Raw genomic sequence first — 18317 nt, forward strand, 5'->3', positions numbered from 1 at the left:
TGAATGGCCCTGCAATAAACCTTTCTCTGTTCCAAAATCTTATGTTTCGGTTTGTCTGGCCTTACTGTGCATCGGGCACGTGATACTGAGTTCGGTAGATTTCACCTTTGTGAAGTTACTTTGAATGAATGTGAGCAGATATATATATGTAAATGAACATAACTGATAAGCACGTAGGATACAGGGTGAATTTTCTATTTTCAAACTTTGATGGAAATTTTTATTAAAAAAAAAAAACTCTCAAACTGTCTTATTTAGAATCTAGACACAAAATTACAACACTAATTTCCTTACATGGGGAGACAGTTTGTGATAATACCATGTCGATGACTCTTTTTAGAGATATTTATATATCTTCCATTAGCACTCAACACACGAGAGCCCACTGGTCTTTACAGAACAACCAGCAACGGATGTGACTGCGGCCATCAGGAAGGTCCGTTATCATGAGCACCTCTGTAAATACTGACCTGACCCAAATCTATGAAGTGAAGTTTTAGCCATTCATGCAGCAGGCAAGAAGGATCCTCATTGTAATGGCAAATTTTCTGTTAATAAATCTTTCCAGTTGTCCATGCATGAAATAAGAGTTTTGTGCCATGGTGGAGAAATTGTATAATTTTTTTTCCCCCACTTAGGAATACATTATTGTAAAATGCCAGTTCATAATCGCTTCATAGAATCTTCACAGAAACACCTGGAAATGTAATTAGCATGCTGTTCAAACTACTGCATTATACAAGCCCTTCCTGGAGGCTGGGAAGCATTCAAAGACCCTTTACATGGGTGCCCTTGACAGCCAGGTGCAGGGGTAGCAGGCAGCTTTGTAAAATTGCAGAGCCTCTCAAGGCTCCCAAGAAGCCAGGCACTATAAACCCCAGACCAACAAACAGAGCAGCCTTTCCAAGGACACAGCGAAGCTGCTAAGACCACAGAAGGGACATTCATTCTCTTTAGAAGCTCACACTGGGATAACTGGAGGACAAAAATAGATGAAATGTTACAATAGTCTTCTTCTATGCTGAAACGACATCTGCATCTGAACATCATCGGCTCTCTGCTCTGACTTCTATCCCACAAAGCCCTCTCAGAGCACTGCTGACTAATAACTCACGGGGACTAGACAGGGAAGTCCTCTGTGGCATCTGAGGTTATCACCCATGGCCTCCTTCCCCAGGTCAGACTCAAGGCAGGTTCTTGGTACACACTGCTTCCTTTCATTCACAGGATTTCATGAATAGTTAACACACATTATATTCTTGCAATGCCCCCACCCCAACTCACCCCTGAGCTAACAGAGAGAAGGAAGACCTTTAAAACTGACCTTCAGAAACGATTCGATTCATGTGTGGGCTCACCATCTATTTTCCTATTAAGGTTATTTGAAATTTGTTTTAGTCAAACGAGCCCCAAATCATAATTGATTCACTGCCTAATGTCATTCCTCTATTTCCTCTAACTGTACAAGGAAAACCAAACACCAGTACAAATCAACCAACACATAAGTCATTTTCTTTTGAGACAAGTTAATATATATCATGCAAGTATCATTCCCTGCTTAGGAATGCCAGCATTAATCACTGAATCATCAAGTCTTCTTTCTCATATTATTTTGTTTTCTTAATGGGTTCTGCTTCCTGAATTCAAGAGTGTTTAACATATCTACCTAGATATACACACATCTCAACCTTTTCACTCTTTTGACTGCTTCAAGTCACATGTAACAGTGATATTTCTGAGCAAAGAAAGCCTAGACGACTTTGGCATTAGATGGACTTGCATTCAAACCCTTTCAGTTCAGTTCAGTTGCTCAGTAGTGTTCAACTCTTTGTGACCCCATGAATTGCAGCATGACAGGCCTCCCTGTCCATCACCAACTTCCGGAGCTTACTCAAACTCATGTCCATTGAGTCGGTGATGCCATCCAACCGTCTCATCTTCTGTCATCCCCTTCTCCCACCTTCAGTCTTTCCCAGCATCAGGGTCTTTTCAAATGAATCAGTTCTTCGCATCAGGTGGCCAAAGGATTGGAGTTTCAGCTTCAGCATCAGTCCTTCCAATGAATATTCAGGACTGACTTCCTTTAGGGTAGACTGGTTGGATCTCCTTGCAGTCCAAGAGACTCTCAAGAGTTCTCCAACACCCTTAAGGGCTTTAGCATTAACCAGCCAAGTGGCCAGGGGAAGTCACTGACCCTAGACCTCATATTGTCTTTATCTATAAAACAGGTATTAGCAGTAACTGTTCAGTAACTGCTCAAACAGATATTAGGAGGAACTGTTGAGGCTCTAAGAGCTATATCACAGCTCGTTGAGTGCCATGCAGTGGGCACTCAATTATCCTGTTACCACTGTTATTGCTAGTGCTAACACATTATTACTATGTTTATAGTGAATAAAAGTCCAAGAGGAAAAGGTTAAAGAATTCTGGGGAAACACAGAAGATGAGTATCTACAGGCAGACCTCAGAGACATTGTGGGTTTGGTTCCACACCACCGCAATCAAGGGACTATCACAAGAAAGCAAGCCACATGAATTTTTTTGGTTTCCAAGTGCATATAAAAGTTATGCTTACACTATATTGTGGTCTATTAAGTGTCCAATACCATTCGGTCTAGGAAACAACCTACATACCTTAAAGATATTTTATTGCTAATAAAATGCTATCATCTGAGTCTTCAGCAAGTTGCAGCATAACATCGAAGATTCCTGATCACTATAACAGATTAAAAAATGCTTGAAATACTGTACAAATGAGCAAAGTGTGACACAGAGATGCAAAATGAGCAAATGCTATCGGAAAAATGGCACCGATAAGACTTGCTTGATGCAGGGCTACCACAAACCTTCAACCTGCAGAAAATGCATCATCCTCAACGCACAATAAAGCAAAGGATGATGAAACAAGGCACATATTAAAGCGACAGTGCAGAAAGGAGAAACACATCATAATGGGAACAGGTAAGGAACTAACATACAGGCTGGATTCAAAGTGTCCCCAAACTGAATGGTGATTCATCGCATAGTCAAGGTACTTCTGGACTGGAAGCCTGTTAGGGCAGAAATGAGGCATCTGGTGCCCACGAACTTATTTGGGAATAAAAGTGGGATGGTCCAGCTGAGGGCTGGCCTCATCAGGGTGGAAGCTGGACCCGCCAATGGAGATGTGAGTCCATGGAGCCAGCAAATGTCTGAGAATGTAACTGAACTTAGGAGGCATCAGAGCTTCAGAGGGGACAAACGAGAGCTTCCAGAGGAAAGGATGAGGAGGGAATAGAGCTGAGGAAGGGGAATAAAGAAAGAAGGATGTTCTGAGCACAAAGGGGAAGTTCTCAGGGCCAGGGGAGCTCGCTGTCTGGTCCAGCGAGAGGCTGCAGCACAGCATGAGATGCCTGGAGGGGCTGGAGGTGGGAAAAGCGTCCTTGCGCCTGCTGGCCCAGGAGCTGACGACAGGCACAGTCAAGAACTGTGGGGAGAGGTGCTGAAGGACGAGAGAATCCATGATTAGTGGAAAAAACTGGCCCTGGGACAAAATTTCCAACCAAGACATTCAGCAGAAGTGCTGAAGAAAAGAGACACAGTTGAAGGCTGCAGACAGACACTGAACTCTGCAAAGATGTAGAGACTCCATGACGCTGATGAATTCAACTGAACTGGCAGACAACGAGGGCCGTGTGAGTGTTCTTAAGAGTTTCAGTCCCAGTGGCCCCTTCCACTCTCCCTTGCAAGTTAACTGGCATGTCTGCTGTGTTTGCACAGCAGAACTGGTCTCAGGGCCTGCAGCTTCTGTCCAGGTGGCTTTGCACAGAGTCACCATGCTCCCCGCCTTGCTTGGCACAGACCCATTTCATGCTTGTTATCCTGCCTGAAGTAGTAATGACGTCTCATTTTACTGTTAAAGATGTCCAGGTTTGGAAAATAAAGTACACGGTCGGTTATCCTGCCTATGTCTGTGTCTACTTTTGAGCGTCTGGACTTGCCACAGAGATCTGATTTTCAGGAGATTACACCTTCATTGTTTTTCCCCCAAGAGTACCTCATTATAATCAGTATTTCTGCCTGTGATGTAGCAAAGAAGAAACCGGATGAAGCACTTCCTCGGGGGCCACTGTGTGTGTTCACTTGATTGTAAATTCACAGAGAAGAGGAAATACTTTAGTGAACTAACTTGTGGGCACCTAGGAAAACGCGGGGTAAACTTCAGCTATGTGGAACTGTACAAGGTGTCTGAAAGCAAACTCTTACACCCAGTACCCAGACAAACATTCCCTGGTGGTTCAGTGGTAAAGAATCCTCCTGCCAACGCAGGAGATGAAAGAGACATGGGTTCGATTACTAGGTGGGGAAGATATCCTGGAGAAGGAAATGGCAATCCACTCCAGTATTCTTGCCCGGGAAATCCCATGGACGGAGAAGCCTGGCAGGTTACAATCCATGGGGTCGCAAAAGTTCAGACACGACTGAACACACACACACACACACACACCTAAGAGGAGCTCATCACAACTGTCTTCTGATACATACACCATTCAAAACTGAAACTAAGAAATAAGTATTTCATTACTCTTGGATGTTTCTTTGCTTTCTAAAGCACTTCTAGGAAAAAAAAATAATGGCAGGTAAACTTACAAAATACTTACTATGTTCAAGGTATTATCCTAAGAGCTTCCACAACTCCTTTTTCAATCTTCACAGCTTTATGAAGTGTTGGTTTTATTCCTATTTTAGCTGAGGGAACTGAGGTCAGAGACTACAATGTACTTTCTTGAGATACTTGAGTAGAGAGGCTACAGGGTCTGTGCCGTAATCACTGCTTCACACCACCTCGTCACAGGGAACTTCTGATTGCCTTGGAAGTCACTGGCCAGGCAGACACCTTATCACAAATGCTGTAAAGCTGTGTCCTTCCAGAATCAGTTCTGCGGGTGTCCAGCCCTAAAACAAGCACTTGCTCCAGAGCCTGTGCTGTCAATGACTGCTTACCTAATCTAGGCATCTTTTGTTTCTACGTGCCATATAGCAGAAAGATGCCATGTTCCAGGGCAAACAGAAATGCGATGGTTTTGAATGGTATTTGCTTGGAGCCAGTTCAGTTTATTCTTTCTTAGTCAATAAACAAACAAACCATTTGCCATGTACATGACACTGAGCTAGATACTGTGTGATGCAAAGATGGGTAAGCTGTTAACCCCTGCCTCTAAGGGCATTCAAGAAAGAAATAATCATTTCCAGTCAGTGTTTATTGATGAGATTCTCTCCCTTCACATTTCAGCTTTCTAGAGATAAGTAGGAAAAGGAAAGGATCCTGTAACATCCCTTTAGTGCAAATGAATGGTATGTTTTAGCATCTAAATTATGAGTTCCCATATTCATGGATCCAAAATGCAACATAAGTGACAAGATGCCAGGCTTAAGTTCCTACTTTGCCATTTCTAACTGAAAAATATTTAGCTGCTTTAAGCATCAGTTTCTCCACCTGGCAAATGGGCCTAATAACGGCATGTAAGTCTGTTGTGAGAGTAAAGTAATATGGCATGGAAAGGGCCATGCATATTTCACACTCACAGAAAACCCAATAGATTATAACAATTTATCTTGTTATCAACAAAACTGTTACAGCACATTATACATGGAAAGAAGGAAATAAGTAGCACTTGCAGTTTTCTTACACCTTGACAATGGAGGTTGCTGGCTTCCAAAAACAGCACCCCATGAACCATGCTCCTGGTACTCACACTCTTGCTTGGTTGGCTTCAACAAAGAGTCTGGGCTGTTCCAGTGACTCGTTTTTAAGCAACAGAACCCTGCAAATGGGATACTGGGCCAACTCTGGACAAGAGTCTTAACTGGCCTGGCAGCTTTTATGTTTGCATTCTTAGGGGCCCTGAGTCATCCTGCTGGACAAACCACAGGAAGAGACCTCGTGGAATGGCTCTGAGGCCCTTCTCAGGGCCTCCCGGAGAAGGAGGGAGGCCCCAGAAGCCTCCAGTCCCATCTGTCTGCAAACATGTGAGAGGCCCTGGGGGAGACCGGCTGAAGAACCATCCAGCTGAGCCCAGTCACAGGATGTAATACAACTGAGTTTGTTGCTTTAAGCCACTAAGTTTTGGGGGTGTTTCATTCCAAGCAACAGATAACCCAAGCAACAGTACTGCCCAGATAACCTGACCTGTGAACTCTGGTAAACTGAAAAGCAATCATGGAAGTTCTTCCAGGGCTGGCACCTTCTGGCTTATGCTTCAATCGCTGCCCTCACCTCTCCACTTTCAGACTATTAGAGGATCTCAACAATACAGCTGGCCAGCCACTGCACTTGGGTACTCAGTATGTGAGGTGCTCTACCTAATGCTGGGGGTCAGAGGGGCAAAGGTATGCAGGACTGCCATCATCAAAGACTTCACAGTCTTGACATGTAAGCAAAGCACGCTGCATAAAGCTCACTTCAACAGGAAACAATGATTTCCATACAGTCTCCACTCCAGGTGGGGGCTGATTTTCACAACCTTTAGCCTGTCCCTCCTCGAGCTGTCCTTTAAAAACAGGACCACTAAGTCTACTTTGCCTTCTAACCCCTAGATGTTCCCTCTCTGGGCCATGATGGGTAGGCGGGAAAGAAGATTCTGTACCTGTCCATGCTCAGCCTTTTTGCTGCTGTTGTTGAAGAAACTGAATTTTCCAGTCATTCAAGGAGAACCGTGATCCAGCCAGGTGCTGAGAGCAGCACAACTTGATGATTTCTTATTAAAATCAGATGCTCAATAGTGCTCTGATTATTTGCATGTTTGTTTTTCCTCGTCAGGAGACTTGTCATCACTGAAAACATGTGTGGAGACACACTTAATCTGCCTCCACGGTCACTGCGCTGACGTTTCCGTTTCCCCTGGAACGCTAAAGCCATGTGAAGGCGAAGTTCACATCTTGACACCATCCAATCAATCTCAAAACACGCTTCCCTTAAGCTCATACCCCTTCTGGTGATTACTCTGTATTTCTCCTCCCTTCTAGCCAAACTCCTTAAAAGAAGTCTGCTTCCTCAACGCTCATTTACACCTTAACCATATGCTTTCTAAACTCCAAGCCATATGGATTTTCTGAAACTGTTCTTCCCAAAGACACCAGGGATGAGTTGTCACTGAACACAACAGGCACTTTTCAGTCCTGACTATCTCGTCAGGTCCTGGCAGACTGGAGCCCCCTCCTTTCTTGAGATCTGGACAAGGAAGCCAATGACCCCTTCTGGTTTTCCTCCCAACTCTAGCGGGCCTCATCGACCTTCTCCATAGACTCCTCTGCCTGTGTTCCTGACTTACAGGTCAGGGGACCTCAGGGGGCTCCAAAAGCCCCTCTTTGCTTCCCATGGGACATTCTCCTTTGGACTTCTCATTCCATGGCTTCAACAAATATCCAGGTCCACAACTTGCAGATCAGCATTTCCAGCCAGACCTCTCTTGATTCCAGTCCTCTGTATTCAGTATCTTCCATCTATATTTAATATCCCTCCAGCATGCCTCTAAATATATGCTCAATTTTCCCCATAAACCCCATGTAGTAAGTGGTACCTCCATCCATCTGACTGGCATGTCACTGCTCAAGGGAGAAACCAGAGCATGCTCTTTACGCTTCCTTTACTCTCCACATCCAAGCTGTAATCAAGCCCTGCTCATCCTGTCTCCTAAATTATCTCCAGCAACTGTCTCAGTCATCTTCATTTCTCGCTCACAGTATAATCAACAACTTGCTAACCAGTTTCCTTGTTACCAGAACTGGAGACACTTCATATTCCTTTGGTTGTGACAGCAATGAGGTCTCTTAATTCTCTGGCAAGGATATCTTCTCTCATTACAAACACAAATATAGAGAAGCTACATTAACAACATTGGGTACCTCTGCAAACTTTCCCCATCATATAGAAAAGGAGCTTTCAAAAAGGCAGGTCTTCCGATAGCTTCCTTAGGATAATGCATCAGGAACAAGCCTGATGAGAACTCCATGGCGTTCTCATGAGAAGCTCTAAGAGCAGACCCTTGCCCACCTCGTCTTCCTCTTCTCCCATTGCTCTGAACACCTCTCAGCCAACAGTCCTTTCCCAACCACCACCTCTCTGCCAGCTGTAGACAGCCAATCTCTTCTGTCCTCTTTTCCAGGCTTCCTTCCACTGGGAGAGAAGATTCCCTCACCCCCGTTGCCTAACTCCTTAGTTAAATGCCCCTTTCTTACTTTCCTGGTAAGTTAAGAGTGCAGTTGGCTCTGTCTCCTTTGAGTTCCTGGAGCTCTTGTGCGTCTCCCATCACTTTTACTGGGCTGGCCGAAACATTCATTTGGATTTTCCCATACCATTTTATGGAAAAACCGGAACAGACTTTTTGGCCAACCCAATGCTTTGTTGTAACTACTGGCTTCATTACTTGATTTTCCCCTAAGGCCATAACCTTTGGGAGACAGGGGGACACGTCTGTCGTCACCGTTGCCTTCTTTAGGGACAGTGGCAGTGCTTGGGACATATACATAGGTGCAACACGCCAAGCTGGTATTATTTCTGGACCTGCTATGGTTTACAGAAGTCTGAAATTCTAACCTCTGGCCAGGTAGACAACATTACCTTGTCAGCTGGGAAAGCGTGGCTCCAAGAGAACATTAAAGTTAGGGCATAAAGTCCTAAACCAGCTCTCTTCCAAGCACACGCGTCTATTCATGACCACTGATGTTTTCAACCTATCAGTTTCAGCTCTCGGCCTGAATGGGAAGAAAAAAAACCTTCCAACTCAAGAGTGCCAGTGATGATCCAGAGGGTCTTCGTAGTGAACATAGCCAGTCTCGTGCTGGATCTGAGGCAATGATTCCACTTATGAAAGGGATTTTCAGTTCTATACCAGAAAAGGATGTCACGATAAGCCTGGAGGAAAAGTTTAGGGTTTCATTCTCTCTTCCAGGAATTGCAGGTCTTCCCTGGAGACTCAGATGGTAAAGAATCTGCCTACAACTCAGGAGACTGGGCTTCGATCCCTGGGTCAGGAAGATCCCCTGGAGAAGGGAATGGCAACCCACTCCAGTATTCTGGCCTGGAGAATTTCATGGACAGGGGAGCTTGGCAGCAGTCCATGGGGTTGCAGAAGAGTCAGACACGACTGAGCGACTAACACTTTGACTCAATCACACAGCATGCTAGGGATCCCTAATAGACAGGAATCAGCAGGTGGGGCTAGCAGGGGGGGCAACTGTCCTGGGTATCAGTGACAGACTCTCCCTTCAGAGCCAGGAAGCCAACACACCAGGTCCAAAGGCAGAATCCAATCTATACTGTCTTCACTATCTTCCCTGGTGGCTCAGAGGTTAAAGCGTCTGCCTGCAATGCAGGAGACCTGGGTTCGATCCCTGGGTCAGGAAGATCCCTCTGGAGATGGAAATGGCAACCCACTCCAGTATTCTTGCCTGGAGAATCCCATGGACAGAGGAGCCTGGTGGGCTACAGTTCACGGGGTCGCAAAGAGTTGAACACGACTGAGTGACTTCACTTTCACTTTCACTATCTAAGCAGTTTTATTTGAAGAAGAACAATTCTAGAGACATGGGCTACCCAGGAAGGGACTCTTTGAAGCCAGTGGTTGCTAAAGATATCAGTAACTCTGCATGAATGGATGGAAGAAATAAAGGAAGTAGAGTCTGGCCCTGAGGGAAAGGGGTGGCTAGAAAGCAGCTGAAGTAGGTACAAGCCAGGGTTCAGGGTTGGCTCCTGCTCTGGGGCGGGGCAGTGTGAAATAAGCAAAATCTACAGCTGAAGGGCAATCAGTCTGGGGACCTGATGAGAAGGCTGGAGTTCCATACTCACGTGACTCCCTAAGCATCTCCTACCCACAGTTGTATTCATGTATACAGAAAAACACTGGGTAAATCACGCAGACTGTTCTTGGATCCTGTTATTAATATGAACGGAGCTCCCAACACATTTCAGGCCTGGCCTTTCCTCACTGCTGGCAGTTGGGTGGGGCTGGAGCAAAGTAAGGTGGCGCTGTGAAAAAAACCCGTCTGCCAGGAGACATAAGAGACGTGTTTTCAATCCCTGGGTTGGGAAGATCACCTGAAGAAGGAAATGGCAACCCACTCCAGTATTCTTGCCTGGAGAATCCCATGGACAGAGGAGCCTGGCGGGCTACAGTCCACGGGGTCACAAAGAGTTGGACAGGACCGAACGACTTAGCACTCACGGAGCAAACAAAACCCAAGGGTTGGTTGGTGCTCAGGCTCCCAACTGTGCGGCAGGCAGATGGACCACCCACCACTCCTGCTTGACAGTTTCTGCCTTATTGCGACACAGCTTGACCTGTGCTAGATGAGGGTTTGTTAATAGCAGGAGTAAACGTTTAAAAAGCAAACTTTGATTTTCTGTGAATTAAACTGCAGTACTTTATTGGCCTGGAATTATGGGCTGAATCATCTAAACTGGAATAAAAGAAACAGAATCTTTCCAAGAATGTATCAATGAGCAATTAGTTGAACAGTAGAATCAAAGGACAGTTCCTTTCATTACTTGATTGAAAACAGGAAATTAAATTGGCACAAGATTTTGCGATAAGAGAGATATATAGGGTGTTTGCCCTACGTCTGGGACTGGATCATTTCTCACATTCTAAATAACTTCCTGACCTATGCCTCCACCTCAGCCACCCACTTCCAAAGCTTCAGTCTGCCTTTTGTCTCCATAACTTTGAAGATGGCAAGTTCATCAACGCCGTTCTGAACGCACGAGCTCCTGTCCTTCCAGCTTCCTTCTGGCAACCGATCCCACTGACCATCTTAAAATTCTTTGACTTCTTTGGAACTTAAAGTCAAGTTTTTATTAGAATTATTTCTTTTGTTTAAATTACACAAATTTCAAATATATAGAAACAGCAGAGAATAACTCATGAATCCACCACCCAGGATATACATTAATACTGGACCTTTTTGCCTCATACTGTTTAAAAGAAATAAAATGTTACAGTTTCTGTTGAAGTTACCAGGAATCCTTCCCATTCCCATTCACTGTTTTCAGGGCATATATACTGCCAGTAAAAACTATAACATATCTTATTCTGTGCATCCTTCTATAACTTGGTTTCATTCATCAGTGTTTTCAAGATGGATTTTTTAAAAATTCTTTTCAACCCACTGGACCTCTCCTTTCCTATCCAATGTAAATTCCAGGAGCACATTGGGATGAATTGTATCCCCTCAAAAGATCTTCAAGACCTAACCTTCATCAATGGAAGCTTACTGAGAAATATGGTCTTTGCACATGTAACTAAGTTAAGGATCTCTGGATACAGTCATCTGTCTCAGACAGTCGAAAGCATCAGCTCTTCCGCCCCCAGCCTTTTTACGGTCACACTTTCACATCCATACATGACTACAGGAAAAACCACAGCGTTGACTATGTGAACCTTTGTTGATGAAGTGATGTTTCTGCTTTTTAATATGCTGTCTAGGTTTGTCATAGCTTTTCTTCCAAGCAGCAAGCATCTTTTAATTTTGTGGCTACAGTCTATGCTTTTGAACTGTAATGTTGGAAAAGATCCTTGACAGTCCCTTGGAAATCAATACTAAAGGAAATCAACCCTGAATACTCACTGGAAGGACTGATGCTGAAGATCCAACAATTTGGTCATCTGATGTGAAGAGCTGATTCATTGGAAAAGATCCTGATGCTGGGAAAGATTGAGGGTGGGAGGAAAAAGGGAATGACAGAGGATAAGATGGCTGGATGGCATCACCGACTCAATGGACATGAGTTTGAGCAAGCTCCGGGAGATAGTGAAGGACAGGGAAGCCTGGTGTGTTGCAGTCCACGGGGTCACAGAGAGTTGGACAGGACTGAGTGACTGAACAACAGCAATCCTGGAGATGGAATGGATTCTTTATGCAATGTCTGCGTCCTCCTAAGAGAAAGGAGCCTGAGATTTGAGACAGAGAGACCAGGTGGGATGAAGACCATGTGAAGACTGAGATTCAAGTCTGGCAGCTACAAGCCAGGAAACACTTAGGGCTGCCCAGTAGCCACCAGAAGCTACAAGAGGCATGGGATAACTCTCCCTGAAAGCTTCTGGGAAGAACCAACCTGCCAACACCTTGATATTGGACTTCTGGCCTCCAGAATTATAACAGAAGAGTTTTCTGCTCTTCTCAGCCTCCAAACTTGCAGTGATTTGTTACAGCAGCTGCCGGAAACTGACATAAATAATCCCCTTTGTCTATCTTGCCCTTTTATCCATTTGGCAAAACTCCAGCCATGGACAGACCCAGCTATCTGCTTTGTCCATAGCTGTGCTCAGAGAGCCATGCAGACTCACCACCATCGACCTGAAGTGGGCCTAACTATGCACGTCTTCTCGTCTCCTCCCTGGTAGGAGATGATCTTCTTTATCACCTCGGAAGACTCAGGGTCACTTCCAACTTCCTACCTGACCAGGAAACCAGGCCCTCTGACTCCCTCACTTCACTGGAGGGGGCTGTTTAGCCCTTTGCGGATGCTAACTCTCCCATCGGTGCTCTATATCCCAACTAGCCCTGTCATCTCAGTCCTCTCACCGTTTTGGTTTCATATTTTCTAACTCTTTCTACTCGATTCCTCACACTGGCTCCTCCCACTTCTGTCCCCTTCATCATAAAATGCCAGCAACAGATTAGAAGGCACACACACAGTCCCTCCCAAGCAAAATGCACACACACAAGGCCCTGAAGACACATTCGTGTTCTCCACCATCCACTCTGGTCTTGTCTGTCTTCTCCACTTGACAGCCATTGTGAGAACCTATTCTTCCTCATTTCCTGCTAAATTCTCACTCCACACTCATTTGGCACCTACTCCCAAAGAATCCACCTCTCGCTAAGTTCATCCAGTGAACTCTAGACAACCAGAACCACTGATGCCGATGGGCATTTTTCTGTACCTCTTTCATTTGACTTCTTCATGGCAATGAACACAGGGCATCATTCCCACGCCTTGAAACGTTTCTTGTCTCCTGGCTCCTGTCTCCACATCCTTCTGGTTTTCCTCCCTCTTTCTTCCCCCTGCACAGGTTCAGGCCGCTCTGTCTAGTCACTAGCAATGACATTCTTTCTCTGTCTACAAGACAGTCTTCAGCCCCGTTTTCTTCCCTTTCCCTACTCACACCCTCGCCAAGCTCATATATGGTCATCGCTCTAATCAACACACGATCCCAAAGTAAATCCAGAGCAGACCTCTCCTGTCTTCTGTATATTCAACACCAACACTGGGTATCACAAAGTCCACTTGAACACAGACCTAAAATTAGAACCGTTTCTCCTGCACTCCCCCGCCCTGCCTCCGCTCCTCCAAACCTGTCACTCTCCCAAAGGACTCATTTTTAAGGCCACACCATATACCCTAGATCAACATTGGAGTGTCAAATGTGACCCTTCTCTCTTCTTCCACCAACTGATCCGTTGCCAATTCCTGTCACTAGTTTCTTATGACATCTCCTAAATCCACCCATTATTCTATCACCAAATATCACCAACCTACCAGCACCTGTACAGCAACCTCCTAACTGGTCTTCCTGCAGCCCTGCCGACTCTTGTCTAATTTTTTCCTACAGGATACAGGACCAGTGAGGCTCCCGTCTCTGTAACCATTCCAGCCTCAGTCCATCCCACATGCCTTGCTTCCCATTCTCTAGCCACTGTTCTCGCTTTCCTAGCTTGCTCATGCCTGCTCTGTCCACCACGGGTCCTTTGAGCATGTCATTTCTGCTACCTGGAATGCTAATTTTCTAAATTCTTACTCCTCCTTCAGATCCCAGCTCAAATTTCTCTTTCTCAGGAAAGTCTTCGTGCTCCCTCAAGCTCCCCCTCTCCATCATTCTTTTGAGTACCTTCCCTTCACTGTCCTATCACAGGTGTGATCTCAACCTTTGCTCCTGTGATCTGATCATCTGCCTCTTCCAGCGACGCCACACATGCCAAACCCACAAGGTCCGGTTTCGGCTCACGCTCATACTCCACGGCCGGTGTCAGCATGTGGATGGCACTCAGGACAAGGTTTTTATTATTATTTTTTTTATTGTTGTTCAAGCCCTAGGGATGCAGGAAAGCTTCAGAAGCACAAAGGGAATGTTGGCACATGGTAGACTTCCAGGGCCAACTCCTGCAGCTTATGATTTTCTGTCAAGAGGAAACAAAAGCGTAATTCGGTGGCATCTTCACAGTCTATTCCTGCCAGTTCTGCTTTTCTATAAATATAGTCCTCATTTTCAAGCGATCTGGAGACGATGGCTGCGGTTGACTATTTTGGGGGGAGGCCCTCTCGATTTTGGATGGGATGCTGTCATCTGTCTCTGCTCCTGGGGCAGGTGTGGAGTGAGTGGTAGACACCTGTTGCTGATTCTACAGAAGCCAGACGTGTCGGGCTGAGTGCTTCGCAGGACCTGGGCAGGGCATCTGAGGGCAGGTCAAAAGGCATGTCAAGATCATCTCCATGAGGACCCATTATTTGGTGTTCTATCCATTCCTGTTTTATTCCTACCATCGTGTAATGCCAGATGCTTCTGAGGGAAGCTCCCTGTCCTGTTGGGCTTTCACCACCATCCAAAGTTCATGCTGAAGACCTTTTAAGGATACCAGCCTTCAGCCTGGAATACAAAGATGTTTGAGCAGCATGGAGTGCGGAAATAGGTCTTTGATAAACTCATGTAATTGTTGATGCCAAGACTGAGGAAAATGTTGAGATCATCATTTTCCAATGTGGTTCTCTTATTGCTAATACAAAGCAAGATTTCTGGGTGCACCTTTGAAAATGCTGGATACACAGACACATGCATTCTTGAACCTGAGTCACAGGGAAACTACAGTATAGCTAATTCTAGTAAATTAGAAATGTAACTCACCATGGAAATAACAATAGGCCAAGTATACATTGTATTAATGTCCTTTTGTGTAATCAAGAAAGCACACAAGTTTAAATGCAAATACATAATATAAATGTAATCAGTTCAGTTCAGTTGCTCAGTCATGTCCGACTCTTTGTGACCCCATGATTTGCAGCACGCCAGGCCTCCCTGTCCATCACCAACTCCCGGAGTTCAGTCAAACTCACATCCACCGAGTCGGTGATGCCATCCAGCGATCTCATCCTCTGTCGTCCCCTTCTCCTCCTGCCCCTAATCCCTCCCAGCATCAGAGTCTTTTCCAATGAGTCAACTCTTCATGGCATGAGGTGGCCAAAGGACTGGAGTTTCAACTTTAATATCTGGGCTTATTCTGTGTATTTAAAATTGTGGAAATTGTTGTACATATGAAAATATGTTACATACACATATACACACACACGACAAATATTTGCATAATGGTTAAAATTGATCAACCAATTAACATTCCCACAATCAGTCAGTTCTCTTGTATATTTAATACTTGATGCTTAGCCATGCATAGGAAAGTTTGTACTTCAAAGTACTACTTGATCATATGCACAAATTTATCATGTTAAACATCCTTTAGTTGTCAATAATTTTTTTCTCTGTGAAGCTAAGAACTAGCATAGGAAGTCTCTCCTTATTTACAAAAATCGGGAACAATATTTCTTAATCCAGTTAAGAACAAAATATACTACAGTGCCCACCACTGACTTAAACTAAAAAACCAGATTAGCTGGTTGCAGCATATAAGCCATCCATTTATCATGATTTACAGAGAGCCCATAGCCTATCTTCTATTTTCTCTAATCCAGCAGCTGATTGTCCTTTAAAATAAAGACACACAGGGACTTCACTGGTAGACCAGGGGCTAAGACGCCACACTCCCAATTCAGCGGGCTGGGGTAGGGTCGATCCCTGGCCAGGGAACTAGATCTCATATGCCACAAGTAAGATCCCACACACTGCAATGAAGATAGAAGGGCCCACGTGCCATGACCAAAACTTGGCACAGCCAAATAATAAAATACATTTTTAAAAAATAAATAAAATAAAACACACGGAAATATTACACTCATCTGCCAAATTAATCAGTTTGGCCACTGAGGTTATAATAACTTGCTAAGAAGAGTTAATACTAAGAAAGATTAAAGTTGCAATTTTGCCTATCTCAGGTCTTAATTCTTTCTCTCTCAAGTTTTAAACGAAAAAATTTTCAGACTTTAATGGTTCATGAGTAGTTTGATGCGACTGGATTTGCACCCATCAAAGGACGAGTTCTCTGACACCTTAAAGAAGTCAGCACAGCGGTTCAGGTGCATTTTTGCACAAGAAGCATCGGAGCTTCGTCTTACGGTCTTGCCAAATGGACCAAGCCAAGCCCGTGACTGTCTAGAGGAAATGCATCCAATACAGCATCATTCAGGAGTTCATGTGACACATGGCAATTATTTAAATGTATTATATTGGATTGTTTCATTATAAGCTGTTTTCACAGCACAGTCAGGAGGACCACAAAGGAACCTGTGGAATCTTTATTATTTTTTTTCCAGTGCTTCCAGAACACTCCCTGTTTCTTTCGTGTTCACATCTGACCCCTCACTTTGCCTGAGAATATATTTCATTTAGATTTCTCTTCTCCAAGGCAATGCTGTAAGTAAGTGCCCTTTTTCTGTTTCACTCTGGGGGGATATAGTAGAGCCATCCCTTTAGAGTTTTGCTTGCATGAAAATCTCTCAGAAGTGTTTAGAGATATGTAAATGACTTACACGCTTTATGACACCTTAACAAGCCTGCATAATGATCAAAAGCCAGAGAGAACGCATTCAGGTGAAGAGAGCGGGGTGACAATTTAGAGATTCATGAAATTCACAGGTTCATTCTAATCTCAGGAATCAACAAATGATGGCAACAGAACATTGAGGCTTCCATCTCAGAAACAGAAAGCAGCAACTGGGGATGACTACATGAAAACTGGTACAGATTTCAAGACTTGGCAACTTTTCTATCTCTTTTCTCTTTCATTCCTCAAAGCAACCAGCATGAAAATTCTCAGATCTGTAGACAAGGTACGAGAAGCAGATTGCCTGTTTCACACTTTGGGAGTGAGCCACAGCGGGAAGAGGACCAAGAAAGAGAGAAGGTGATGATTCTGAGGAGGAGGGAGAACAGGACACGGGGTAAGAAGGAACTAAAAGCCCCAGAGTGGCCCTGGATGACCTGTGTACTTACGTATCAAAATCAGAATGAAACAAAGAGACTGAATCTGCATGGCTCCTCCATCATCTCATCTCAAACCCAACACAGTGAAATCAGAACTCTTAGCATTTCTTTCCTTACACTCTGCTCTCTGTAATACTCTTATTTATTTAAAAAAATATGCACATAAAGTGCCACCATGAACATCCTACTAATCTCAGTCATGTAAGGTACCATTCTCACCCCATCTCACAAATAAGAAAACTGGGGTACAAGGTTCAACCAACCAAGTTTCAGAGCTGAACTTGAAGCTAGGTCATCTGACTCCAGAGTCAGTGCTCGTCATACCCCAGCCATACTGAGTTTACCCAGATTCCTCTGCTGTCGACTAGGCTATGAACTAGAGAGTTATCTTTGTCATTTTACAATGATGCTTCACTTATTCAAGATTTTTCCTCCATAAAAAAAAAAAAAACCTATTCCTATCTGCCAACGACCATATACAACTTACTTTCTGTTCTGTGTTGATTTTTAACCAGAGAAGGGAAAATAAGCATGAAAAATAAGAAATGGATTGTCAACACAGGAATGAAAGCAGTCAAGTATGGGCAAGGTGGAGCGCTAAGTTCAGATATTTATAGATCAAATCAAAGTGGTGGCTGTATAAACCGCAAAAAAATAACAAAAAACCCGAGACGCATGAAAACACATAGGATCTGAAAGCCATTTTCAATCACACTGAAGAATTATTCCACACGAGAGCAATTCCAAGGCTTGACTTTTTTCCCTTTGGTTCAGGCAGCCAACTGTAATTAAATTCCACTAACAAACCTACCGAGCTGAAGTCAACAGATGCCCAGTGAAAAATCAAGGCAAACAAATAATCTTACCTGCAGACGTGTGTTTGAACTTTTCACTTTTCTTCTTCCTCCATTTCCAAGGCTTGAAGATCCTCCCCAGGTTGGCAAACTTACTTCTCCTCCGGATGGGTGGGGTGTGGGTACCTGGGACAAGGGAGTCAGATCGCATGGCCGCCAGCCTCTCCACTTCCTCAGCTTGTTTTCCCGAGAAGGAGATGGAAAAAGGAGAAAGAAAAGTGTTAAAATGGGAGCCTCACAGATGGCCAACGTTTTCCATGGTTACAGATAACAGAAACCACATGACTGAACTTCCGTTTCTCTTTTTGCCTTTTGGAATGGAAGTCACACCAATGTG

At 44.4% G+C, this 18317-nt stretch overlaps 1 protein-coding gene across 19 annotated transcripts in view; it reads right to left on the reverse strand.

The window, feature by feature from the left end:
• Positions 1–18317, reverse strand: part of PHACTR1 (phosphatase and actin regulator 1) — a 548621-nt gene that overhangs the window by 177355 nt on the left and 352949 nt on the right. For all 19 annotated transcript variants that reach the window (XM_069563035.1, XM_069563042.1, XM_069563036.1 and 16 more), the window contains one exon: positions 17993–18157. In XM_069563035.1, coding sequence (XP_069419136.1) covers positions 17993–18157 — 165 coding nt within the window. The remainder of the gene's footprint in view (positions 1–17992; positions 18158–18317) is intronic.

This window comes from Ovis canadensis, chromosome 20, assembly GCF_042477335.2.
Source record: "Ovis canadensis isolate MfBH-ARS-UI-01 breed Bighorn chromosome 20, ARS-UI_OviCan_v2, whole genome shotgun sequence".
Classification (NCBI taxonomy): domain Eukaryota; kingdom Metazoa; phylum Chordata; class Mammalia; order Artiodactyla; family Bovidae; genus Ovis; species Ovis canadensis.